This window comes from Cervus canadensis, chromosome 21 (assembly GCF_019320065.1).
Source record: "Cervus canadensis isolate Bull #8, Minnesota chromosome 21, ASM1932006v1, whole genome shotgun sequence".
Taxonomy (NCBI): Eukaryota; Metazoa; Chordata; class Mammalia; order Artiodactyla; family Cervidae; genus Cervus; species Cervus canadensis.
In genome coordinates, this window is record NC_057406.1 from 5,542,220 (window position 1) to 5,568,247 (window position 26,028).

A 26,028-nucleotide genomic window follows, 5' to 3' on the forward strand; every position below is an offset into this window, starting at 1 on the left:
CACCCAACTCCTCTGTCCATGGAATTTTCCAGGCAAGAATACTAGAGTGGGTTGCCTTTTCCTCCTCCGGGGGATCTTCCCGACCTGGGGATCAAATTTGTGTGTCCTGTATCTCCTGCATTAGCAGGCGGATTCTTAACCACTGAGCCACTTGCAAAGCCATGGCATACAATGTTACACTCATATTCAAAATGCAGTATTGGAATCATTGTTACTCTAAAAATAAAAAACCCTTACCTGTGATGATACACTAATGTTCAGTTTCTCCAATATGAGAGAGAGAGGGGGCAAGAGAGGGAGAGACATACTACATGATAATGTAATTCTTTGAAAGTAAAGTTATAAATCAGGAGGAAAATTAAGACATTAATTTTATATTAAATATCACCTTATGCCTATGTAAGGATAGATTACTGTCTACAAATATTTTATGCTTTATGACATACCTTTTTCTTAAATTTTTTCAATGTTTCTAGGCTGTGTGGTTCATCTGTGAGTTTTTTCAAGTTATCACAAACCTCCAAAAAATTTCCCAATGTATGAGTTGAAAAGATTGGCATATAAGTTGACTTGTGCAGTCCAAACCTGTGTGGGGCAAAGGTTAACTGGAGTTTGTCCTGCATTTTTATTTTCTTAAGCTGAAAACTCAGATTTTTATTTGAATTATTTCTTAATGCTGTCAGTTTTCTCATAGGCATTGATTGAGCTGCATTTCACAAATTTGGACACGTTGTAGTTTTTATTTTCACTCAGTTCAAAATATTTTCTAATTTCCCCTTAGACTGTTTATTGAAACCATGATTATTTAGAAGGATATTTTTTCTTCAAAATATTTCCATGGTTTCCAGCTGTTTGTTATTGATTTCTAATCTAATTCTGTTAAGTTTAGATAGCATACTTTGTATGGTTTTAATTATTTTAAATTTGTTAAGGTTCATTTTATAACCCTAGAAATGGTCTATCGTGGTGAATGTGTTGTGCTTAGTCACTCAGTCATGTCTGACTCCTTGCGACCCCTTAAGACTGTAGCCCGCCAGGCTCCTCTTCCATGGGGATTCTCCAGGTAAGAATACTGGTGTGGGTTGCCATGCCCTCCTCCGGGGGATCTTCCCAACCCAGGGGTGGAACCCAGGTCTCTTGCATTGCAGGTAGACTCTTTATCCCATGTATACTTGAAAATAATGTGTATTTGTCGGTTGCTGGGTGGAGGGTTCTGTAAATGTCAATTAGATCAAATTGGTTATAGTGTTCAGATTCTTGCTTAGTTTCTATTAGTTCTACCAGTTACCAAGAGGGGAGGGCTGATGTCGCCAATGATAATTTTGCATTTGTCTATTTCGCCTTCATTTTTAATCCACTTATGCTTCCTGTATTTCAAAACTCTGAGAAAAATGTATGTTTATATTCACCATTTCTGCTTCTCTCCTTTTATTTCTGAAGTTCCAGTTTTCTCTCTGCTGTCATTTTCCTTCCCCTGAAGAATTTCCATTAGGATGTCTACTGGAGACAAATTATCTTCGTTTTCCTTCATTGATCATATCTTTATTGTTCTTTCATTCTTAACAGTTTTTTTTCCCCTGAATATAAAATTATGAGTTGACAATTCTTCTGTTAAAGCACTTGAAAAATGTTGTTCCATTGTCTTTTGGCCCCTGCAGTTTGTGAGGGAAAATCTACAGTCTTTCAAATGGTCCTCTCTCTGTGGTGGTTTAGTCACTACGTCATGTCCAGCTCTTTTGGGACCCACGGACTGTAGCCCGCCAGACTCCTCTGTCCACAGGATTTCCTAAGCAAGAGTACTGGAGTGGGTAGCCATTTCCTTCTCCAGGGGATCTTCCCGACCCAGGGATCAAACTCGAGTCTCCTGCATTGCAGGCAGATTCTTTACCGACTGAGCCACCAGGGAAGCCCTCTATAAATGTGTCATTTTTCTTAAGTTGCTTTCAGGATTTTTCCTTTATCTTTAGTTATCAGTAGTTTTAGTATGAAGGCGTCTCAGGTGGCGCTAGTGGTAAAGAACCCGCCTGCCAACGCGGGAGACGTAAGAGACGCAGGTTCGATCCCTGGGTTGGGAAGATCCCCTGGAGGAGGACGTGGTGTGTTTGAGCATGATTTTCTTTGAGTTTATCTTTTCTGAGGTTTGCTGAACTTCCTGAATCTGTAAATTAATGTTTTTCCACCAACTTTGAGCAGGTTTCAGCTATTATTTTCTGAAGTTTTAAACTTTTTTCAGTAGCAATCTTCTTCTGTTCTCCTTTCAGTCCTGCAGTGACCTGATATTAGATCTTCTGCTTTTGCATCACAGGCCTCTGTATCATAGGCCCTGGAGAGATTCTTTTTTTTTTTTCTCTGTTGATCAGATCAGATTATTTCTAGTCATCTATTTTCAAGTTCACTGACTCTGTCAGTGATGGCTCTGTCATCTTCATTGACCCAACCCAGTGAAAATTTTATTTCAGTTGTTGTATTTTTCAGTTCCAAAGTTTCCACTTGGTTCTTTCAGGTTTTTTTTTTTTTTAACTGCTATTTCTTTGCTCAGAACTTATGTCTTTCCATTTATTTTAAGAATGTGTACTCTTACCTCATGATTATAATAGCTGCTTTAAAATATGGTATTTTCAACATCTAGGTCATCTTGGAGTTGGTGCTTGTTTGTCTTTTATCTTGAAAATTGTTGGCATTTTCCTGGTCCTTCGTATACCGAGTAATTTTGGCCTGTATTGTGGATCTCTCTAATGTTCTATTGTGACACTCTGTTCCTGTTAAAATCCTTGGTAGTGTGTTGGTTGGTTGATTTTCAAAGCAGACAATCCATCCAGCTAGTTTCAGAGTGCGTGTCCTGACCTGCCCTCTGCGGTTTCACTGTCAGTCTAGTTTTCAGAGCCGTTGCAGCTCCATCAGGCCAGCCTATGAAGGCAGCTCCCAGGAGCCAGTCCTAACTACCCTTAGTTAGGTTCTCAACGCTCTCCCCGGGTTGCTTTGGATTAGTGTCACATGTGCACACATCAGAGCGCACGTACACATCAGAGAATGCACACATCAGAGTGCGTGCACACATCATAGTGTGTGCACCTGGCACTTCCTTCATGCGTCTGAGCTTCCCTTTCTCTAGCTCTCTCCCCTCTGTGATTTCTTCCCACCCTCTCCAGCAGTCAGCAACCCACTTTTTGGTCTTGTGGTTGGAACATCTTCAGGTTTTAGTCTTTCTGTGCTGTTGAGTGCTTCTCATGACTGGGTCCACCTCCAGAGCAACACGATGAAAGAGAAAAGGAGAGAGAAAATAATGTGGATTTCTTCAATCCTCCTTGAACACAGGGACCCCTTTCACCATTCCCTCTGGTTTCGAGAAAAGAATTTCAATTTGGGGTACCTACTGGGCCAGTACCATTGCTTGGCACCGTCATAGAAGTGTGGTTTTGTAACTCCGCTTGCTTCCCTTGTGGCTCAGCGGGTAAAGAATCCACCGGCAATGTGGGAGACCTGGGTTCGATCCCTGGGTTGGGAAGATCCCCTAGAGAAGGGAAAGGCTCCCCACTCCAGTATTCTGGCCTGGTGAATCCATGGGATTCTATACAGTCCATGGGGTCACAAAGAGTCGGACACGACCGAACGACTTCTGCTTTCTCTGGCCTCAGATCAGGAGTGGAACAGTAAAAAGTGACAAGAAAGGGGAGGCTTCCCTCATGTCCTTTGTACTTTAGGGGCTTGACTTCCTAGTTCTTCGGTCAGAAAAACAGGCTTTCTTTTGCAGCTTTTTCTGTCCACATCCAGTGCACAATTCCACAGTTAGAACTGTCTTTAAGCAGCTCTTAAACTGGAAATAGGGAGGGGGGAATACTGTGAAACTCACCACCATATAAGTTGGTCTTCAAGTTTTGATCCCCGCCCCCATCAGTATCCTATTACTTACTTTTGGGTGTCCTCAGAGAGTTGCTTTTTGTATTCTGTCCAGAGCTGTGATCAGTGGTAGAGAAGGGGTAAAGTAGACATGCCTGCTCCTTTTCCCTGGGACATCTCAGGACTCTGGCCCTGCCTGGAATGTTGTTCCCCAGGATAACACAGCACCTTCTCAGCACTCAGGCCTCAGGGAGCTGCTCTCTGACCTTCTTGGCTGAAGTGTCCCCTGCTCCACCCTGGTCCCTCATTCTCAGTCACATTCAGTATCTGAAGTTACCTGATTCACTTATTTTTCCAAGTGTTTGCTGTATGTTCCCGCCATCAGAGCATGAGCTGCTTGTGGACGTGGGTTCCATCTGCCTTGCTCATCATTGTGTCTGTAGGACCTAGGGCAGCACATGGGAAGAGTTCGTGACTGGTGGACTGGTTGATAGGAAGGCTAGATCTGACTGTCAAGATCTAAAAGGACAGGCCATAGGAGAGGAAATATGTAAGTTCTGGAAAAGGCCATGGAAAAACCTTCCGATCTCTCCAGAGGAGACAAGGATATAAAACAGGACAGATGAGAAATGAATGGGAAATCAGTAGGAGTGCCTGGTTTGAGCATGAGTCACTAAGAAAAATAACCAAGTCTCATAGCCCAATAAAGAAATCAGGGTATATTGGATGTGTGTTTAGACAGTGGGATCATTTTGGTAGCGCGTTGACTTTGCAGAGACAGAACAGGCCTCTCAGGACCTCCATCCTTTTTGGGGGAAGTCCAGGTGAGCTCGCTGGGGTCAGGTGAAGTCTAACAGTGACGGCAGGGGACTGTGTGTCATTAGGACGTACAGTCCTTTAAGCAATAGTTGTGAAAATTCAACATAATTCACCCAGCCTTCCAAAACCTTCGTGGTAAAGTAGCACTGCAAGGAGATCAAATGAGTCCATCCTAAAGGAAATCAGCGCTGAATATTCACCGGGGGAACTGATGCCGAAGCTGAAGCTGTAATACTTTGGCCACCTGATGTGAAGAGCAGACTCATTGGAAAAGACCCTGAAAACTGGGAAGGATTGAAGGCAAAAGGAGAAGGGGGCGGAAGAGGATGAGATGTTGAGATAGTATCACTGAGTCAATGGACATGAGTTTGAACAAACTCTGGGAGATCCTGGAGGACAGAGGAGCCTGGTGTGCTGCAGCCCATGGAGTCGCAAAGGGTTAGTGACCGAACAACGACAAAAATAAAGTAGCAATAGAGGATTGGACTGGCTGATCTTTGGATCCCTTTCCATCCTTGAAATTCCATGATTCTGTGGAGTCCGGTAGGCAGTTGGAGAGAGATGGAACAGGGAAGCAGGTGAGGTTGCCGTGCCAGTGGCACGGAGGTGTGGACAGCACCAGGTGGTGGCCGGGGGCAGGAACAGGGACAGCTTCTCGGGGTAGATGAGCTTTGGGGGGAAGGAGGGAGGAGGAGTGGGGGGCAGGTGGAGAGGGAGAGGCACTCACTGGGGGCACATGTTCCCCACGTGGTGGGTGTTCCAACACATGCTGTGATTTAAAGAGCAGCGTCACGAAGGGGACGAGAGAGGGGAGAGACGGTTAAGAGTGTCACGTGTTAGGCAACAAAGACTCCCTGGCTTGTCAGTGTAGAAGTACCTGGTGGATTTGAAGACTTTGGGTGGCCAGTGGGAGGGCGGGTCTCAGGCAAGGGAGGTGTGCCAGCCGTAGTTCACCTGTGTACCCCACAAGCAGGCTTCTGCCAGAAGAGGAATGAAAGTGGGCCCAACCTCATGTGGTCCACGTCAACAGGAGGAGGGAGAAGACTCCGCCCAGCCGCTGCCGGTCCAAGAACTCTTGTCTGCCAATCCACGGGGAGTCAAAGTCTATGTAATTCACCAAAGAAGCTCCGCTCTGAATAAGACACTTTCCAAGTGACACACTTGTCCACAGGCCAGTGGGGGCTTCTAGGGTAAAGAGGGCCACCATGTCCTCAGTGACCAGTAGGTACAGAGCGCTGTCATCAGGGAACCTGGGGGCGGTCCCGGACACCTGAGACCAGCAGCAGAGTTTCTCGGAAGGATTTAAAGGAGAAGCCTCGTACAGAGCGAACGATCACTGCTTAATTTGTTGGCTCCGGTGCCATGCCCTGCTGTCTGCTTTTTTATTTTTTTTATTGTGTTTAGTTATTTTTTTATTTTTTGGTTGCAAGGACTTCCCTTGTAGCTCAGTCAGTAAAGAATCTGCCTGCAATGCAGGAGACCTGAGTTGGATTCCTGGGTCAGGAAGATCCCCTGGAGAAAGAAATGGCAACCTACTCCAGTATTCTTGCCTGGAGAATGCCCATGGACAGAGGAGCCTGGAAGGTTCCCAGTCCATGGGGTTGTAAGTATTGGGCATGACTTAGCGACTAAACCATTATCATTACCATTTTTTGGCTGCACTGGGTCTTCACTGCTGTGTGTGGGCTTCCTCTAGTTTCGGCGAGCAGGCGGCTCCTCTCTCATTGTGGTGTGTAGGCTTTGTAGTGTGGTGGCTTCTCTTGTTGCGGAGCGCGGGCCCTAGGCACACAGGCTTCGGTAGTTGCAGCACACGGGCTCAGTGGTTGTGGCTTGTGGACTTAGCCGCCAGGAAGCTGTGGGATCTTCTTAGACCAGGGCTTGAACCCATGACCCCCTTTACTGGCAGGCAGATTCTCAGCCACTGGACCACCAGGGAAGTCTTCTGCTGTCTGCTCTAAATGTAGGACGGGAGCGGAACGTCCCAATAGAACTTTCCCTGGAGACTGCGGCCGCAGGCCTCACTCATCCCGACCTTGCACAGGGCTGGGCACTCCAGCGGTGCTGGCAGAACTGAGCTCGCTGAAGTGAGATACAAATGCTAAGCGAAAAGAAGATCCTCCGCGCATAAAACCACGGTGGCCCTCTCACCTCTGTGAGCTGAATTGCCTAATGGGTCCTCTCCTCTGAGGACTGACGCTGGAGGAGCTGCCAAAGCTGTAGCTTCAGCTGGAATGAAAATGATGAGAAAGGCTCACCTCCAGCGTGGGAGGGCTCTGAGCTGATGGGCCGGGATTCCCGGAACTGGCTGTGTGATTTCGGCAGGCTGTTTCACCTCTCCAAAGCCCAGCATCCCCCTTTGCAAAGTGGGGTGACGATGCCAACATTGCTGGGGAATCCCAGACTCCGTGTGGCAAGTGACTGACAGCTCCAGCCCAGCTGGAGCTCGTGGAGGTCATGGTCACCCCAGAAACCACGTCCGCCCCGCCCGGCGTCATACACAGAGTCGCAGAGCTGCCCGGATCGCATAAACCTTTGCTGCAGTTTTTTCTTTAGATTTCTTTCCTCACAAGCATCTCATGAACATGAATTATACTTCTCTCAAAGGGTGACCTGGGGGACTTCCCTGGTTAAGACTCCAGGCTTCCAGTGCAGGTGGCATGGTTTCCTTTCCTGGGTTGGGAAGATCCCTGGAGAAGGAAACTGCAACCCACTCCAGTATTCTTACCTGGGAAACCCTATGGTCAGAGGAGCCTGGCGGGCTACTATCCATGGGGTCACAAAGAGTCGGACGGGATTTAGCAACTGAACAATGACAACAGGGGACTAAGATCCTGCATTTTGCACGAGACGACCAAAAAATGAAAAAATAAAGAGCAACATGGGGCTTGTTTGCTGTCCTCCTCCTGGTTTTCCAGGCTCCTTTAAGGAGAAATTCCTGTGAAGGTCCCTGTGGGGGCTTGCTCACTCACCTTCAGGCAAGACACCTCAATCACCCACGTGCCCGTGAGTGAACAAGGATCCGAGCAGGGCAACCGCAAAGATAGAAGAGGCAAAAGGTTTTATAGGATCTGCTCCCCAAATTTGTTGTAGTGAGTGGGATAGTCCAGGGCACCCCAAATTCCTTCAGCCACAGTCTTCACTGCGCTTCATGGTGCCCTAACCACAGTCTTTTTTGAAAGTGTCTTCGGCGCCCACCGTTCTGTGAGTAAATAGAATTTTGATCATTTTGTATTCCACAGACTCAACCTTTGAGCGTGAGCTGAGACCAAGTCTGTAGGTCGTGTTCCCTAGGGTTCCCAGACTGCTTTGGTCCGAGTTATCACACCCACTTGTACATTCAGAAATAAAAGTTTTGGGTTGTTTTCATCCAGAGACAATGTTGTGCTGTGTTTTTTTTTTTTTTTTTATCCCTCTGGGAATAAATGAACCCTTTTCGTTTTGTGAACCTCTGGAAAAGTTGAACAGCATTTATCTGGAAATAAGCAAGGACTCCTAAGTAAATTTAAGATTTCCCTAACATGGAGCTGGGGAAGTAAGACTGTATTTTAAGAATTAAGTTAGACCAGATGTGAAATAGCAGACTTTTATAGTACTTTTGTCACGAATGGGGGTAGGGGAATCCCTTGAGAGATTAATGAGTCTTTTAAATTGAGACAGAATTATTTATAACTTTTTTTTCTTTTAAGACCAAAACAGAAGGTTGCAGATTCAGAACTAGCTTGTGAACAGGCGCATCAGTACCTTGTCACCAAAGCAAAAACCAGATGGTCAGACTTGTCTAAGGTGAGAAAGCGATTGTTTCCTTAAAAGGGAAGGGCATCTATTTCAGTGTTCCAAGGTCACTGGGATTATGGAGCTGTTTTGATCCAGTCACTGAGATGGGAAAGCAACTTTTATACCAATGTAGTGCCTCCTTTGATTCTTAAAATACTTTTTCAAAATAAATTGTCACATTCTAGGTCAATTTGGTCTTTAGGGAAAAAAAGTGATTTTAGGAGTTACATGGACTGAAATTCCTGGCTTTCTCTCAGGTTTGATATGAATTAAAAATTTAAATGAAGCAATGTAAGATGCTATCATATTTATTTTTACACAGTTATAAAGTGTTAGTCATTCAGTTTTGTCTGACTCTTTGTGACCCCATGGACTGTAGCCCGCCAGGTTCCTCTGTCCATGGAATTCTCCAGGCAAGAATACTGGAGTGGGTTGCCATTCCCTTCTCCAGGAGATCTTCCCAACCCAGGGATTACACCCAAGCCTCCTGCATTGCAGGTGGATTCTTTACTGTCTGAGCCACCAGGGAAGCCCCCACAGGTATAAACATGCATTTTAAAGAGATATTTCTTCCTTTCCTGCCAAAATTATGAAAAGCACATTTTCAAGGTGAATACCCTCCATGTGAAGCGATGTAAATTGTGATTACCGTGTCAAGATGGACAGACACTGTAACAATGACAGCTATACCTGCACAACAGGAGATCTGAAATGCAAGCCCGAGTCATCCTGAAGTTTAGACTGTGGTGTCAGTATTTCCCAGTGCAGCAAGGACCCAGTAACTTCACTTTAAAAGTATTGTAAACTGCATCAGAGGAATACGTTCACACTGTTCTGAAGAACATCTCCACTTTATTCCGTTTGGTCATTTTCTTTCTGTGTTCTGTCTCTTGGCCTGTGTCCAATGTGAAGGCCTGCTTTTAAGCACCCGGACCGCCACTTCCTTGGTCCCCATCCTCAGAGCATGGACTCTGCCGGCCCGGGCCAGCAAATCACATGGACCAAGGCTGGACCGGCCTTCCAGAGTAGTCCCCTGGGCCGAGGAGCGCAGGGCGTGATCCGGACTGCACATGTGGGCACACAGGGCCCATACCCCAGCAGGGAGGGGGCAGAGCTGACACCGTCAGCCACGTGCCCGCCCGCTCCTGCTTCCCTCTGACCTTCAAACTCCCTCAGGCTGGACCAACTCAGGAAAACAGCCCCTTCTGCCCAGCCTGCCTCTCCTCCTGGCTGCTCTGCCCTCCTTCCCTTATGGGAGCAGCCGGCTCCCGGGTCCGCTCTGGACGCTGCTCCCCGTGGGGCCAGGGCCTCCCGAGGGCCACCTCCAGGGCCCTTCCCCGCTTCTTCCAACCCCGCCTTGACATTGTACAAACTGCATGCCCAGGGGGTGTGCCTGCTCCCTCCTGGAGGCGCTCACAGACCAGGGGAGGGGACAGTCAAGGAGCACAGGCTGGTTATTAACGAGGCAGGCGGACGCTGAAAGGAGCGGGCTGCTGGGAGCGGCCGGAGGCTGGGGAGGCCTTTGCTTCTGCCATGTTCGGTCCACCCTCCCTGAAACGCCTCCACCTCGGCTCCCTGACACCCTGCAGGCCCCCCCGACTCCTGGCCCAGCCCCCCGGCTGGTTGACCTCCTCCCGGGCCTAGCCCTCTCACTCCACGTTGATTCCATGGCCTCTCTTAGCCGCCTTCATCCTTGACGCTGGGCAGAGCCCCAAACTACGTGTGGAAGAGCCGTGGGGACCCCAGAGCTCTGGGCTGCTAAAGCAGCAGCCCCCAGTGTCCTCCCACGGAAACCTCTTCCATCTCTCCTAGAACTGAGCTTGGTGGGAGTGGGGCGGGGAGGGGACACGGAGGATTATGGAGGAAGAGGGATTTCAGGGGCCTGGAAGGGGGTGGGGTCGGGGGAGGAGGCACTTTGTCCAGAACCAAGCTCCGGGCGACCTTACCGGCCCCCGCAGGACTAAGTGACCCAGCATGTGCGACCGCCCCGCCGCTCTCTCGGTTTATCTTTAGTACCGCACTGAAGGGATTAGTTCTGGATTCTAAACCGGCAGAAAGTAAAGCCCAGAAACAAGATCAGCCGTATTCCCACCAGACCGCCTGGTGATGACACGTGGATTCTCATGGGCGCTCACATCCGCACTCTTCACTGCTGGGTCCCAGCATTTAGAGATGGTGCAGGTGTCTCCCTTCTGCTGCGTTTCTGTTGGGAATTCATGAAACAGGACCTGCTCATATCCCAAGGGGGTGTATTCTCCAGTAAAACTGCACTTGAACTTGAACAAGGGTTCAGGGTTTAGTCATCTTGTGACCTTCACATATAGGGTCACGTAGCCCGCCAGACTCCTCTGTCCATGGGATTCTCCAGGCAGAATACTGGAGTGGGCTGCCATGCCCAGGGGCCCTCCCGACCCAGGGGTCATACCTGTGTCTCTTTCGTCTCTCCTGCGCTGGCAGGCGGGTTCTTTACCACTGGTGCCACCTGGGCAGCCACGTAAGGTCACGGGGCTCCCCATTCCTGCCACACACAACTGGGGGTGCCTCCCGCTGGATCCTCAGAAACACAGAGGAGTCATCCCCTCTGGGGGCAGCTAATATGCTCATGTCTATTGAAGTATTTTTGGAAAATAAGGTCATTGGTTTCTTCAGCAAATATTGTTATGAGCTGACTTTGCCCTGTTAGGGAAGTCACTCAGTTGTGTCCGACTCCTTGCGACCCCATGGACCGTGGCCCACCAGGCTCCTCCATCCATGGGATTTTCTAGGCAAGAGTATTGGAGTGGGTTGCCATGCCCTTCCTCCAGGGGATCTTCCCCACCCAGAGATTGAAGCCAGGTCTCCCACACTGTAGGCAGATGCTTTACCATCTGAGCCACCAGGAAAGTCCTTGTTGCAAGGTATAAAGATACAGTGACCAAAAATAAGATAAAGACATGTCTCTGCCCCCAGAGACTTGTGGTGTAAAGACCAACAAGAACTCTAAAGAATGGTATGGATCGCAATGGCAATGGTGCACACACAACAGGTGCCCAAGAAGAGGTCACTAGTAGAAAGATGAGCAGGTGTTGGGCAGGCGTGCAGGGGAGGTGAGAACGTCAGGCCTGACGCTGAACCAAGGCAGGGGTTTGCGGGGCTGACCCGCACGGTGGGGACTGCAAATAGTTCAGCACGGATGGGGCAGACCTCGGGTCAGACCAGGTGGTTTTCAGTGTGAGGCAGTGGATGGATCACAACAGGCTGTGCACGCTGTTGCTTTTTAAAAAAATTGTGGTAGAGGCTTCCCTGGTGGCTCAGTGGTAAAGAATGTGCCAGCCGACGCAGCAGACATGAGTTTCATCCCCGGGCCGGGAAGATCCCACCTGCCATGAGGCAGCTAAGCCCATGAGCCACAGCTTCTGAGCCTGTGCCCGAGAGCCCGGGAACTGCAGCTAGGAGTGCACGTTCCACAGCTGCTCCAGGCCCTGGTGCCCTGGAGCCCTCACACGGCAACCAGAGTAGCCCCTGCTCTCGGCAGCTAGGGCAAAGCACAGCCACAGAGACCCATCACAAAATAAATAAGCGTATGAATAGTATTTATATATTTTTGGATTTCAGTGGTGTGTGGCAGGAGTAAATAAATGAATAAAATTATTATTTTTTAAAATTGTGGTAACATAGACATAACATAGGTCTTCTGACTACAGGGCCCCAGGAAGTGCTGGCCCGCTGGAGCAGGCTTCTGGGGGTGGGGGCTGGTTGTGGATCCAGGGTCAGCCTGCTAGTAGGCAGGTCTACTTCCCCACAGCTGGGATCTTAGGTTCCCTGACCAGGGATTGAACCCCGGGCCCCTGCAGTGGAAGCGCAGAATCCTAACCACTGAACTACCAGGGAAGTCCAGTAATACGTCTTCATTAGCCAGTAGGCAGCTCCCTCCTCTTTGTTCTCTTAGAGTTTTTAAATCAGTTTGTCAAATTCTACAAAGAAAAACAAAACAAAACAACTATTGGGATGTTTGGCAAGAAATGACATCTCTACTACATGGAGCCTTCCAGTGAATGAACACAGTGTAGTTCCACTTATTTTGATCTTTTAAAATGTTTTTCAAAGCAGTTTTAAACTTTCCTATGTAAAAATCTTACAATCATTTATAAGATTTGTTCCTCGGACTTTCTATTTTTGGTGTTGTTGTAAATTTTTTTTTTAAAGTTCATTTTCCATGTCTGATATATAAAAATGTGAATGATTTTGCCTATTGATATAGAATCCCGGGGCTTCCCTGGTAGCTCAGATGGTAAAGAATCCACCTGCAATGTGGGAGACCTGGGTTTGATCCCTGGGTTGGGAAAATCCCTGGAGAAGGGAACAGCAGAGTGGGGAGTTAATTTGGAACATATAGAAATTTGGAGCAGCTACCCATTCCAGTATTCTGGCCTGGAGAACTCCATGGACAGAGGAGCCTGGCAGGCTGCAGTTAATTAGGTTGCAAAGAGTTGGACATGACTGAGTGGCTTTCATTTTCACTTTTTATAGAATCCAGATTTATTGCCACTTTCTCTTATTATAACACTTTATTTGTGAATTCCTTGTATACCTGTATATACAGTCTTGTCATTTGTGAATAATGACAATTACATTTCTCCCTGCCCTGTTGTTATACTTTTTACCAATTTTAACTTGCTTAACTACACTGACTTGCACCTCCAATAGAATGCTAAATAGAGAGCAATAGAGATATTCTTGTCTGATTCTTAATTGTGCAGGAAGTGTTTCATGGTTTCACCATGAAGTATGATGCTTGCAGAGGACTTGGGAATTGAACCCATTGTTTCTTCCTCGCAGTGTGTTGGAAGGAGGAAGAATGAACTATTGTTTAGAAACAGTTTAAGACAGTGTTCAATGCCCTGTTCTACCTGCTTTCTTAGACTGTGGTCCTTTAAATGCCTGACACACTCCCAGAGACCTTTTGCACCCCTTGCAGATGTTAAAATAGTACCATGTCACCTCATCGTAACAACTAGAGACTCACGTCCCTTGGGGAGATGATAACCTCGAGCAGTGTGGGCTACGCCTCACCTCTCAGGCTCTGGTTGGCCCTTAGTACTAACAGTGTTTGAACCCAAATTGTTGCTCAGGAAAAAAAATCCCAGCCACATGCCCAAGACCACTCTACCCAGAAACAAGCCCGTTCTAGGATGTAACTCTTGTTGACGTTTTGCTCTGGTCATCTTACTGAGCAGAGTGGGGACTGTATTTGGAACATATACGAAGGGGTAATTAGGGACTTCCCTGGTTGTCAGGGAGTTAAGATTCACCTTCCAACTCAGGGGGTGCAGGTTCCATTCGTGGTGAAGGGGCTAAGATCCCACCTGCCTTGTGGCCCAAAAACCAAAACATAAAACAGAAGCAATATTGTAACAAATTCAATAAAAGACTTTAAAAATGGTCCCCTTCAAAAAAAAAAAATCTTAAACCAAAAAAAGTAAACAGGAGGCGAGGGGCATAAGGGGAAGTCTTAGATTGTCCCAGATACTCTCTGAGTGCATTTTACATGTCACTAAACACTGTCTTCTACTATGTAGAATTTTATAGAAACCGACAGCGAGGGCAACGGCATCCTTCGACGACGGGACGTGAGGAACGCGCTGTACGGCTTTGACATTCCCCTCACACCGAGAGAGTTCGAAAAGCTCTGGATGAGGTGAGTGGCGTCGGAAAGCTGGCTCTCTTCCTTCCCGACTGCCAAATTCAGCACTGGGTTTTCATCATGCCTTGGGGGTCAGGCATGGCCAGGAATATTTTCCTGTGGTTGTATCTGCCCTGTTCATCCCCAAAAGCAGGCTTGGCCAACAGGCCGGCCTTTTGGAACACAGGAACCAGGTCAACACTTGTCACCAGCACCGGTCGTGAGGGTTTTGCGTTTCCAAGGAACCGCGCATTCAAGCACATCCTTTCACTGTGTCGGAGAATGAAGTCACTCCCCAAAGACCTCTCTCTAAGACAACTAGCTCTGCGGACAGATCCGCAGTGGGTTAAGGGAAACGCAGTCTCTCCATTGCCCGGAGATGGAAATCAATGCTACACAAGTGTTTTATAGATTAGTAATTTGTTGGAAGAATATAACCAAACTTTTGGCAACTTGGAATAGTTTCCCGAGGGTATCTTAAACTGAAGCTAGGACCTAGTATTGGCTGCATTTTTCAAAATGTACTTTAGACTAAGCTATTTCTGAACCAGGCCCCCCGTCACAACCTTCCCTGGGTAGATTGTCTAAGTTTGGAGGTGCACTCACCACGCGGTCCATTTCCGAGTTCCAGATCCATCTTTGAATTGCTCCTTCATTATATGTTAGTCGCCGCTGGCATCCCCCGGGTCATACCCCCGTATTGCAGGTCCTCTCAGGGGCCAGCTCACGGAGCAGTGCATGCAGTTTTTTCTTTTTTTTTTCCCAGCATTTCATCTGTTTAAAGTGGAAAGCTATAATGTTGGCTGAGTTTAGAATTAGGTGGGCTGTTTTGTGTCTAATTTAGAAAAGCATCGTGAAGTTCTTACAAAACCCTTATTCTTCTTTTAGATTAGTTCCAACCCAGGGTGAGTTTGGTGTCCCTGCCCGTTTTCCCTTTTTAACAGACTGAGTGAGTGGGTCCACCTGAGGACTCAAAGGATGGGGTCGCAACGGGCAGACGGACGGAGCTCTCACCATGTAGACATTTCGGATGATGTGGAGACAACTGTGTCATTCTGACATTTAGAGACCTGTTGGTGGGCACAAACATCCCCCCGCCGCCCCGCAACACTGGGGTGAGCGTCGCCTGTTATAAGTGCCAGAGGAGGGACAGGTCCAGCAGACAGGGAGCTGAAACAGGGGTGCTGTGGGCATGGAGGAGGGATGCTGACATGGTTCCTAGGGTCTAGATGGGGCAGGGGGATGGGCAAGGGGCTCTCCAAGGTACCTGGGCTCCAGGCTAAGGAAGGAAAGGTGAGGCTGACTGCCCGGTGCAGTCCCCGCTTTCCGGCAATACTCACAGGACATCTGGAACAACGCAATCTGAGTGGCTGCGATGTGGGTCAAGTCTTGCTTCAGGAAGATGAGTCAGGAGGCCGTTCAGAGGAGGGATTGATGGGGGGTGTGGGGCATGAGGGGACGGCTGTCTCCATCAGGGAGGGTGGGATGCGCCCCCAGGCTGGGTGCCAGCCTTAGGGATGAGGGGTGTGACAGCCAGGTGTCCCTGGGGGTTCCCTGTGGAAGGAGAGCGCACCTAGCCCTCTTCCTGATGGGAGACAGAGCAGGCTCCCCTGTTCGGGGAGGGAGACTCTCACTATTACTTTTGGCTAAAGTTTCTTTATCCGTGTATTACCACTATTCCATAAATACACAATGTCTACCCTGTGCTGCAAACTGAGATAAGGACTTCGCCCACCTTTGTGTAGCCGGCTGCTCGCCGGGGATGGTGAGTGGCTGAGAGCTCTGCAGCCGCGTGGCCATGACCCCTGCCTTCGCCCCTTCACTGTGGCGTGGCCCCGTCAAGTTCCTTAACTTCTGTGCCTTGCTCTGCTCTGCTAAGTTAGCTCCAGCGGTCAGGGTCAGGGTCAGGGTCAGCTGCAATAACAAACAAGACCGACATCCCAGGGGCTTGCCCCAATAATGATGTCACGATTAGTGTGGGTGGTGGGGAGCTCTGCCCTCAATCACTCGGGGACCAGGAGTGCCCCACCTCCCACCCCCGATCTTAAACGTCTGCCAGCAGAGATGGGGAATGATCACAGAGGGCCGGTCTGGGTCAGCTTTGTAAGGTCCAGGCCTGGAAATGTGGCTGTCACTTCGCCCAGACTCTCTGAACCAGAATCCCTGCACGTGGCTGCACCCCGGCCAGGGAGGCAGGGAGAAGCAGTCTGGACGTGTGTCCAGGGAAAGAGGAGCAGAGATGGGGAGCCCACGATGGTGTCTGCACATGCGGAGTCTCTGCCAGGAAGAGGGGCGATGGAGACAGAGGGAGCCCCAGGAGTGTGTCCACAGTGTCCCGGCAGGACTGCTGCAGCTGCTGTCATATTTACAGCCGAGCGGGACCTACAGGTGGACCAGGAGTCTGAAAGGGACTGCAGAGTTACTCAGAGGCCAGGAGGCCGCTGCCCGCCCCAGGACTGGAAGAGCAAGGAGGGGGTTACCCAGAGACAAGGGGCTGCTCCCCGCCAGGGACTGGAGGGCAAAGGGGAGACAGGGTATTTCCTGGAGACGGGAAGTGGCCTCCACCCCCTGATGCCTCTCGGAATCTGCTGGAATCTCAGCCACTGGGCTGAGCAGGAGCCCCTGGGACCAGCCTGGCCCTGCCCTCTCCCCACCTCAGATGCACACAGCTCCCTGGGAGCAGCTGGGGTAGCTGGAAGACAGGCAGAAGGACAAGCACAGGGTCGAGAGCCGCCAGATGAATGTCCAGCCAAGTGGCAAAGGGGTGTCATATCCTAGGACTGTGGGGTCTCACAGCAGCTGAACCACACTGTGAAGGCAAGGACAAGGTGGGGACTCTGTCCTGAAGGCCAAGTGTTTAGCAGGGACAGATCAAGGCAGGTTTCCACATTCTAGAAAGATTACTCTGGCCACAGGGAGGAGGATGAATTGCCAGAGAGAAGAGGGAGGCATGGAGGTGAATTTGGGGCTGTCTTGGGGTTCTCAGTGAGAGGACGGAGTTAACTTCCCTGCGTGAGGGCCTGGAGGACTGGGAAGGAAGTGATAGGTGTGAGAGAGTTAGGAAGCGACCATCAGCCTTTAGGAGCCTAGAAAGGGGCTTCACTGGTGGCTCAGCAGTAAAGAATCCACCTATAAGGCAGGAGACTCCGGTTTGATCCCTGGGTTGGGAAGATCCCCTGGATAAAGAAATGGCAACCCACTCCAGTATTCTTGCCTGGAGGGCTGCAGTCCACGGGATCTGAGTGAGACACGGCTTAGTGGCTAAACAGCAGCAGCAGCTGGAAAGAGAGGCCGAGTGATGCGATAAGACGCTCCTTGGATTCGTCTGATGAGCTTGGGCAGAGATCAGGAGGCCACCCTGAAGTGGCCGAGTCGCCCACAGCTGAGGGCTGTGCTCTGAGCGGGGCTGTGCCTGGTCCCCTGGAGCTCAGGGCGAGCTGTGTGACCTTAGGCCAGTGGCTCACCTTCTCTGAGCTTCAGTCAGCTGTCCCATGGCACGGCCGTGTGACCAAACAGTATAATAAGGGTACTGGGCAAAGATAAGCATAAAAATTAGTAGCAAAAAGGTCATACAGATTTGAAATTACTGTCTGATAGGAATATTAATGCACACTCATTTTAGAAGACTCGGAAAATCCAGAAAAGCATCAGTCAGTCAGTTCAGTCACTCAGTCGTGTCCAACTCTTAGAAACCTCATGGACTGCAGCATACCAGGCCTCCCTGTCGATCACCAGCTCCCAGAGCTTACTCAAACTCATGTCCGTTGAGTCGGTGATGCCATCCAACCATCTCATCCTCTGTCCCCTTCTCCTCCCACCTTCAATCTTTCCCAGCATCAAGGTCTTTTCCAGCGAGTCAGTTCTTTGCAACAGGTGGCCAAAGTATTGAAGTTTCAGTGTCAGCATTGGTCCTTCCAATGAGTATTCAGGACTGATCTCCTTTAGGATGGACTGGTTGGAGCTCCTTGCAGTCCAAGGGACTCTCAAGAGTCTTCTCCAACACCACAGTTCAAAAGCATCAATTCTTCGGTACTCAGCTTTCTTCATAGTCCAACTCTCACATCCATTCATGACTACTGGAAAAATCATAGCCTTGACTAAACGGACCTTTGTTGGTAAAGTAATGTCTCTGCTTTTTAATATGCTGTCTAGGTTAGTCATAGCTTTTCTTCCCAGGAGCCAAGCATCTTTGATTTTTAAAAAAGCATAAGGAAGAGGAAAAGACAACAACAAGAAAGCAGCTGTACCCGGCTCAGCAGACATGGTAAACTCGGTGGTGTGGTTTTCCATCCATTTTCTAGGCATTTTTGTGACCTCGGTTAACCGTCCTCACCCTCCTCCCTCCCCGCTCCACTGGCCTGCTCCTCTCGATGGCTCAGTGTTTGCTGACACGACTCACCCTGGTCTCCTCCCTCCAAGTCGCCACCTGCCCGCCGCACGAAGCAGGAGGTGTGGCCTGGCAAGGGGGTGGCCAGCGCTGGGCTGCCCAGGGCCCCCCCGCCACTGAGCCTCCCACAGCTGCTCATACAAGGGAGGGGCATGCTTCCACCCAGCCTGAGTGACGGGGACCCCAGGCAAGGCGGGAGCAGCTGGGGCCAGTGTGACACAGTCTGCCAGCTCCTGGAGTCTACTGGTGAGAATAAGAAAGCCCACCCCCAAAACTGGGTAGCTGGAAGTGATCAGGAAAATAACATTCAGCTCTTTCGAAAACACAGAATTAGAAAACATGGAGAATATGGACAAAATAATTGTCATCATCCGTCACTCACTCAACGCTTAAACGTAGCACCTGCATTCTGTTAAAGCTTTGAGTCGTCCAGAGGGCCTCATTTACACTGCGGAAGTAATTAATGCATTAACCCCCCGATCTCAGTGACTTGGCACATGGATGTTTTGGTTCTTATTCACCCAAAGTCTAGCATGTCTAGCAGCTCTTCTGGACACTCCTCTTCCAACTGGTGATTCGGGATCTGGCTTCCAGAGGTGGCTTCATTCCTCAGCAGGGTCCCCGGGGGTCTGCAGCAGGTCAGCCCAGAGTGACTCACCTCTGCCCCCAGCCCATGGCCCATGGATGGGTGGGCTGTGGCCCCTGCTGACCTCTTGGGGCAGACAGAGTGGGAGCAGGTGTGCGTTAAGCGAACCTGGCTCACCGAGGGTTAGAGATACACAGCCTCAAACCTGGAGGAGGCCTTTGTGAAAGGAAACCTCCTAAGTGAAGCCGGGAGGATCTTTCAGCCAGAGATTTCAGGAGCAACTCGTTTGGTTTCGGAGAGACGGCTGAGAATAAATTACAGGATGAACGTGCGTTCACTCATTCCTTCATCTGAGCGATCATTAAGCAGGAATTTCCTGAAACTTTCGAGATTGCAGGCCCGGTGCCAGATTTGGGGGTTTCGGAGATGAAGGCAGCCCCTTGCCCATGACTCAGCCAGGAAGACAGCATCCGCGTGCCAGGAGGCAGAAGCCAGGCAGCCTGGGCTGTGGGTGTTGTGGGAGGAACCCTCGGCGGTGCGATGCCTGACCCTAGCCCCCAAAGAAACAGTCATTAACCAGAGCCGGGAGAGGGCATCCCAGCTAGCGGAGAGGCCCAGAGTTGGGGGGCGGGAGTGGGGGCCCCCAGAAGGGGAAGGATACTGCTTGTGTTAGCAGAGCCTGTGGGGACAGGGAGCCCCAGGACCAGGGCCCTGGGGGACGTACCTTTCTGGGGCACTCAGCGTTCTGAGCCCCTCCTGTGGCCTAGTTTCCTTGGGTAGATTTCTGCTATTTTGGACCTAAAATCAACTTTGCCAAGAAACTACGAAGCCGGTGTGTTATAAAAACACACAGACGACTCAAGCAGGACCGCCAGCAGCCTGGGAAATTTGAGTATGGACGCCTGTCGTGTACAACCAGCTGGTCACACAGACCTGGTAGAATGTTCTAGAGATGATGCCCAATTTATGCACATTGCTTGTTTGGGTAGATACGCTGTACGTTAGTGTTCCAATATGGAAAGCAGAGCCTATTGCAGAATCCCTGTGTCCTGTGCATCGGCTCGCATGTACACGTGTGACTCACGTGAAGCTTTGGGTCGTCTCCGTAGGCTCGGCCAAGGGAACCCATCAGGTGCTGTGCTGGCCCAGAGAGCCCGGGACGGGAAAGGATTTGGAAAGGCTGAAGGAACAGTTCAGAAAAGGGAGGACTGAGACTTCCCTGGTGGTCCAGGGGTTAAGACCCCGCCTTCCAATACAGGCAGTGCAGTTCCATCCCTGATGGGGGAACTAAGAGCCCACATGCCACAGAGCATGGCCAAAAATAAATAAATAAAACGTGTTTAAAAATAAAGGAAAAAAAAAAAAGAGAAGGTTGAATGGGACGTGCTGAGGGTAGGGGTTGAGTTAGAAGAACTGAACATGAAGGGGGGCTCAGCTTGGTGAGGACTAACCCAGCAGACCCCTCGTCCCTCATGAAGAATGTTCTAGTAGCTGACGTCCTCTGGAACCAGGAACACTGGGCAGTCCTGGAAAGAGTGGGTCTCCCTTCTCTGGCGTGGCTGCATCTGAGCTGGGGTGCATAGGGGCCAGACTGTGGCCCTGGGTGGGGCTGGGGTAGATGGTATCTGGTCTGTGGCTCCCCCAGGCCTGGGTGAATGTGCCCACTGGGCACCAACCCTCAGGTAGCCGGACACTTCAAGCTCTGAAGGGCAGCTCTCTGAGCAGTCACGCCACCCTCCCCACGGATGGTCACCGAGAGAACCCCCGTGTCCAAGCTGCCCAAAGACCACATCTCCCTCTGCTGCTGGCCTGGGTCATCAGTGGGGCTTGCACCAGATGCTCTGAATCTGGGGTCAGTGGTGTCAGAAGGTTCTTCTGTCATTTATGTAAGAATCAAGCGCTAAACCGAGCATGAAAGAGTAAGACTTTCTCAGCCCAGCGATCGATGTGAACGTATTCACACCATGTGTACAACCGAACGGCTGTGTGTGCAATAGACAGGCAGTAATCTGATTATATCATAAATTAGTGGCCATTGCCACATGCAAATTTGAGTTTTTATGGGCCCTCTGTTTTATATGCATGTTTTTCCTGGCGCATCTGTTGCCGAACCATTTTAAAATTCAACCTTTATAACCAAGTTGATTTTTTTTTTAATGTGACACAAAGGATTATATAATGAAGGGTGAGGTTATGTAAGCTGAATTAACTCTCTTATTATTCACATGCATAACAATATTTTAGTTGCAGTTGTGCAATCTGGTCTTCTGTTCCTTGGAGATGTGGAGAGAATGTGTATGATCTTTATCAATGAAGTAATTAAGAAGTGTCTTTTCATTCAGTCCAAGTGTCACGATTTAGAGTTTGTGGCTGGGAATCCCATGAGTGTCGCCCGCAGGGACAGCAAGCCTTCCTTAGGGACACGCATGCTTCATGTTCACTCGCTCAGCCACCAGGTATTGATAAGGAAGCCTTTGCAGGGTGGGTTGCTGGGAGCTGTGAGTTTGCCCATCAAGATAAAACAAGGCACGTTTCTCCTCAAGAAGCTTTCCACCGAGCCAGGAGGGGAGACATGGACTGGAGCGGCGGATGCGGAGGCAGGACGTGCCTGAGCCTTTGGGCAGCCCCGGTCCCAGTTCTCCATGCACACCCGCCCTGGGTCCTCATCCCAGCCTGGAGGGACCCAGGGGAGGCGGAAATGCAGTGCTTTGACCTTAGGACCAGAGAGAAAGAGGTTCCAGAAGGGTGCCCTGCTGGCCAGGGCTTTCTTGTCAGGCGGGTGGTCTGTGCACCTTCTCTCAGGAGCCCTGCCCCGCCCGGATGGGGAGCCCTCGGGGAGCTTTCTATCTAGAGTGAGTCACAGCTGCATCTGGTGGCATGAGGCTGGCAGAGATGTGACGCCATTCAGGGCGGGACCAGGGCCCAGGGATCGCCCTCGGAACCTGAGAAATGGCAGCCCCTCCCCCTCCCAGGTTTACGGAGGGAGAACTAGACGCCCCCTTCGCAGCTGCCTCATCACCAGCAGTAGGGGGAGCCGTTTGCTAGCGACACCAGCCCTTCCTGCCACCTGGAATAGAAAGCCAGGTGCAGTGGTGTGGCTTGCCAGGGCATGCCAGTGGTAAAGATCCACCTGTCAATGCAAGAGATGTGTTTTCAATCCCTGGGTCAGGAAGATCCTCTGGAGTATGAAATGGCAACCCACTCCAGTATTCTTGCCTGGGAAATCTCATGGACAGAGGAGCCTGGGAGGTTGCAGTCCATGGAGTCTTAAAGGGTCTGACATGACTGAGTGAACATGCAAATACAAGCCCCAGGAATCAGAGGCCCCCACGGGCCTCCTCTGATGGGTGGATCACTTTGTTCTATTTTAGAAAATTCACTGAATAAAGGTAGAATGGTATTTTGGGAGGGTTGCAAGCCCTACGGCTGTGCTAATAACAGATGCCACTATGCCAAAGTCTTTGACTGTGTGGATCACAACAAACTGTGGAAAATTCTTAAAGAAATGGGAATACCAGAACACCTGACCTGCCTCCTGAGAAACCTGTATGCAGGTCAAGAAGCAACAGTTAGAACCAGACATAGAACAATGGACTGATTCCAATTTGGGAAAGGAGTCCATCAAGGCTGTATATTGTCACCCTGCTTATTTAACTTATATGCAGAGTACATCATGCAAAATGCTGGCCTGGATGAAGCACAAGCTGGAATCAAGATTGCTGGGAGAAATATCAATAACCTCAGATATGCAGATGACACCACCCTTATGGCAGAAAGTGAAGAACTAAAGAGCCTCTTGATGAAAATGAAAGAGGAGAGTGAAAAAGTTGGCTTAAACTCAATATTCAGAAAACTAAGATCATGGCCTCCGGTCCCATCACTTCGTGGCAAATAGATGGGGAAACTTGGAAACAGTGACAAACTATTTTCTTAGGCTCCAAAATCACTGCAGATGATGACTGCAGCCATGAAATGAAAAGACACTTGCTCCTTGGAAGAAAAACTATGACCAACCTAGACAGCATATTAAAAAGCAGAGACATTACTTTGCCAACAAAGGTCCATCTAGTCAAAGCTATGGTTTTTCCAGTAGTCATGTATGGATGTGCGAGTTGGACCATAAAGAGAGATGAGTGCCGAAGAATTGATGCTTTTGAACTGTGGTGTTGGAGAAGACTCTCGAGAGTCCCTTGGACTGCAAGGAGATCCAACCAGTCCATCCTAAAGGAGATCAGTCCTGGGTGTTCATTGGAAGGACTGATGTTGAAACTGAAACTCCAATACTTTGGCCAACTGATGCGAAGAGCTGATTCGTTGGAAAAGACCCTGATGTTGGGAAAGATTGAGGGCAGGAGGAGAAGGGGACGACAGAGGACGAGATGGTTGGATGGCATCACTGACTCTATGGACGTGAGTTTGAGCAAATTCCGGGAGTTGGTGATGGACGGGAAAGCCTGGCGTGTTGCAGTCCATGTGGTCTCGAAGAGTCGGACATGACTGAGTGACTGAACTGAACTGAGAAAGGTCTGGAAGTTTCTCCCAAATCCTCAGTAATGGTGCCAGCAGTCAGGCACTGATTTCCGCCTACAGATGTGAGAACCCCCCACCCCCGTGCTCACAGGTGCAGGCCAGGAAATCAAGCGCAGATGGTGGGGAGGTGGTGATGGGAGGACCTCGCTGGGATCAGACCTCACTACCCTCCCTGCCTCTTAGTCACAGGAGGGAACGCTCCTAACCTTCTGGGACAGAGTCCCTGATGAAAACAGGCCTGGGTGCTGGGGGGAAGTGGAGGTGGGATCTGTAGGCCTGTGGGTGCAGAGGAGGGAGTGGACAGGGGGACTTGGGCTAGCAGCCACCTTGGGGGCTTCTCACCCCGCATCCTTCACCCACCGCCGCTCCCCTGGAGAGACGAGAAAGTCAGGTAAATAAATCCATTTTCCTTGTTATCACTCAGCTGAGAGGGTCACAGAGGACCCAGGGAGCATGCAGTTCTGCAGTCCTACGGTGTCGGGGGAGCTGAGCGCAGAGAGGGGCCCTGCCTCCCACAGGAGAGCCGGCTGCATTGACGCTCTGTCCGACAAAGCCCCAACAACAGCCGGCTGGAGCGTTGCGCCCCAGACATCACGTAAATATTTGGTCCTCAAAACACTGAGTTCATCTGGGAAAAAAAATCACCTTGACAAAATGCTGTTTTTACTGGTTAGAGAAGGAGGACCAAGATCTTCTGTGAGAATAAATGCTTTTCTTTTCTTTAAAGAAAATTGAAAACTTGCCTTAAAACTTTTTATTGAAGTAATTCTTTCTATTCTATTTGAATAATGTTGGGGAGATAAAAACCCTCCATTATGCTTTTTTTTTAAAAAAATGAATTATAATTCAGAAAAATCCCAATAATAGAAAATGGCATAAAAGGAATGCAGCGTAATTCTTATCTTGTTTTCCTTCCTAGCCTGTCTCGTTGGTTGTGTGTAATTGGCATCTCTTCAAAGAGGAAATGGGGAACTGGAATCAAGGGGCGTTCATTTATTTGAGTATTAAGACTGAATATGCGTTTGTTTGTTTTTTTTGTCAGATTTTTCTTCTGAACCTTAGCATAGTTCTTCTTTTGTGGAGGTGCTCAATAAAAGACCTTTGAATGAGTGGAAGGGTTCATTTTAATTTTCTGTGGTCACAGTTGTGTTTCTACCGAAAGCTGGTGGGTGAATGCAGCTGCTGTCTTGAGGTGGACCAAGACCCCCTTGTGTGAGGCGATCGTCCTGTTGACTGGAGCAGTGGGTTTCGATGCAATGTTGATGAGCATATGGATGGCCTGAGGATCTTGTTAAAAACAGATTCAGATCGGGTCTGGGTGAGCCCTGGGCTCCAGCACGTCTGACTCCCTCGGGGAGGCCAGTGCTATAGGAACCTAAGGCGTGATGAAGTGTGGACGGGGTTAAAGCCCCGAGCCTGCCCCCTCGGCAGCTACAGCTGAGAGTTTTGTGTTTGTCTTTAAAGGTATGACACCGAGGGAAGAGGGCACATCACTTACCAGGAATTTTTGCAGAAATTGGGGATTACCTACTCAGCAGATCTTCACCGGCCCTACGCGGAGGAGTACTTTAACTTCATGGGTCATTTCACGAGGCCTCAGCAGCTGCAGGAAGAGCTGAAGGAACTGCAGCAGAGCACAGAGAAGGCCGCGCCCGCCAGGTGAGTCGGTGAGCACCTCACCGGGGCCGGTGTCTGGTCTGCACTGGCCCCGGTCTTTCTGCAGCAGTCTCTCCCCATGCTGGCAACGCTGCCGTGAAATTATCATGCTCATTCACTGCTGTAGATTCTAGTGTGTGTGTGTGCTCAGTCATGTCCTGCTCTTTTGCAACCCCATGGATGGTAGGCCACCAGGCTCCTCCGTCCATGGAATCTCCCAGGCAAGAATACTGGAGTGGGTTGCCATTTCCTTCTCCGGGGGATCTTCCCGACCCAGGAATGGAACCGGCGTCTCCTGTACTGGCAGACGGGTTCTTTACCACTGAGCCACCTATGAAGCTCCCGTAGATTCTAGAAACTGGTGTTAAGTCACAGAGCCGTGGAAACAGTGACAGACTTTATTTTCTTGGGCTCTAAAATCACTTCAGACAGTGACTGCAGCCAGGAAATTAAAGGACGCTCGCTCCTTGAAAGAAAAGCTACGACTCACCTAGACAGTGTATTCAAAAGTAGGCATCACTTTGCCAACAAAGGTCTGTATAGTCAAAGCTATGGTTTTTCCAGTAGTCATGTGTGGACGTAAGAATTGGACCCTGAAGAAGGCTGAGCACTGAAGAATTGATGCTTTTGAACTGTGGTTGCTGGAGAAGACCATCGAGAGTCCCTTGGACAGCAAGGAGATCAAGCCAGTCAATTCTAAAGGCAGTCGATGCTGAATATTCATTGGAAGGATGAATGATGCTGAAGTTGAAGGTCCAATACTTTGGCCACTTGATT

General features: G+C 49.6%; 1 protein-coding gene and 1 non-coding gene across 2 annotated transcripts in view; one reads left to right on the plus strand and one right to left on the minus strand.

The window, feature by feature from the left end:
• Positions 1–26,028, plus strand: part of EFCAB6 (EF-hand calcium binding domain 6) — a 251,019-nt gene that overhangs the window by 170,117 nt on the left and 54,874 nt on the right. The window contains exons 21-23 of the mRNA XM_043441591.1: positions 8,343–8,439; positions 13,989–14,107; positions 25,060–25,254. Coding sequence (XP_043297526.1) covers positions 8,343–8,439; positions 13,989–14,107; positions 25,060–25,254 — 411 coding nt within the window. The remainder of the gene's footprint in view (positions 1–8,342; positions 8,440–13,988; positions 14,108–25,059; positions 25,255–26,028) is intronic.
• Positions 12,228–12,300, minus strand: TRNAG-UCC. Its single transcript has one exon. It is a non-coding gene; the product is annotated as a tRNA-Gly (tRNA).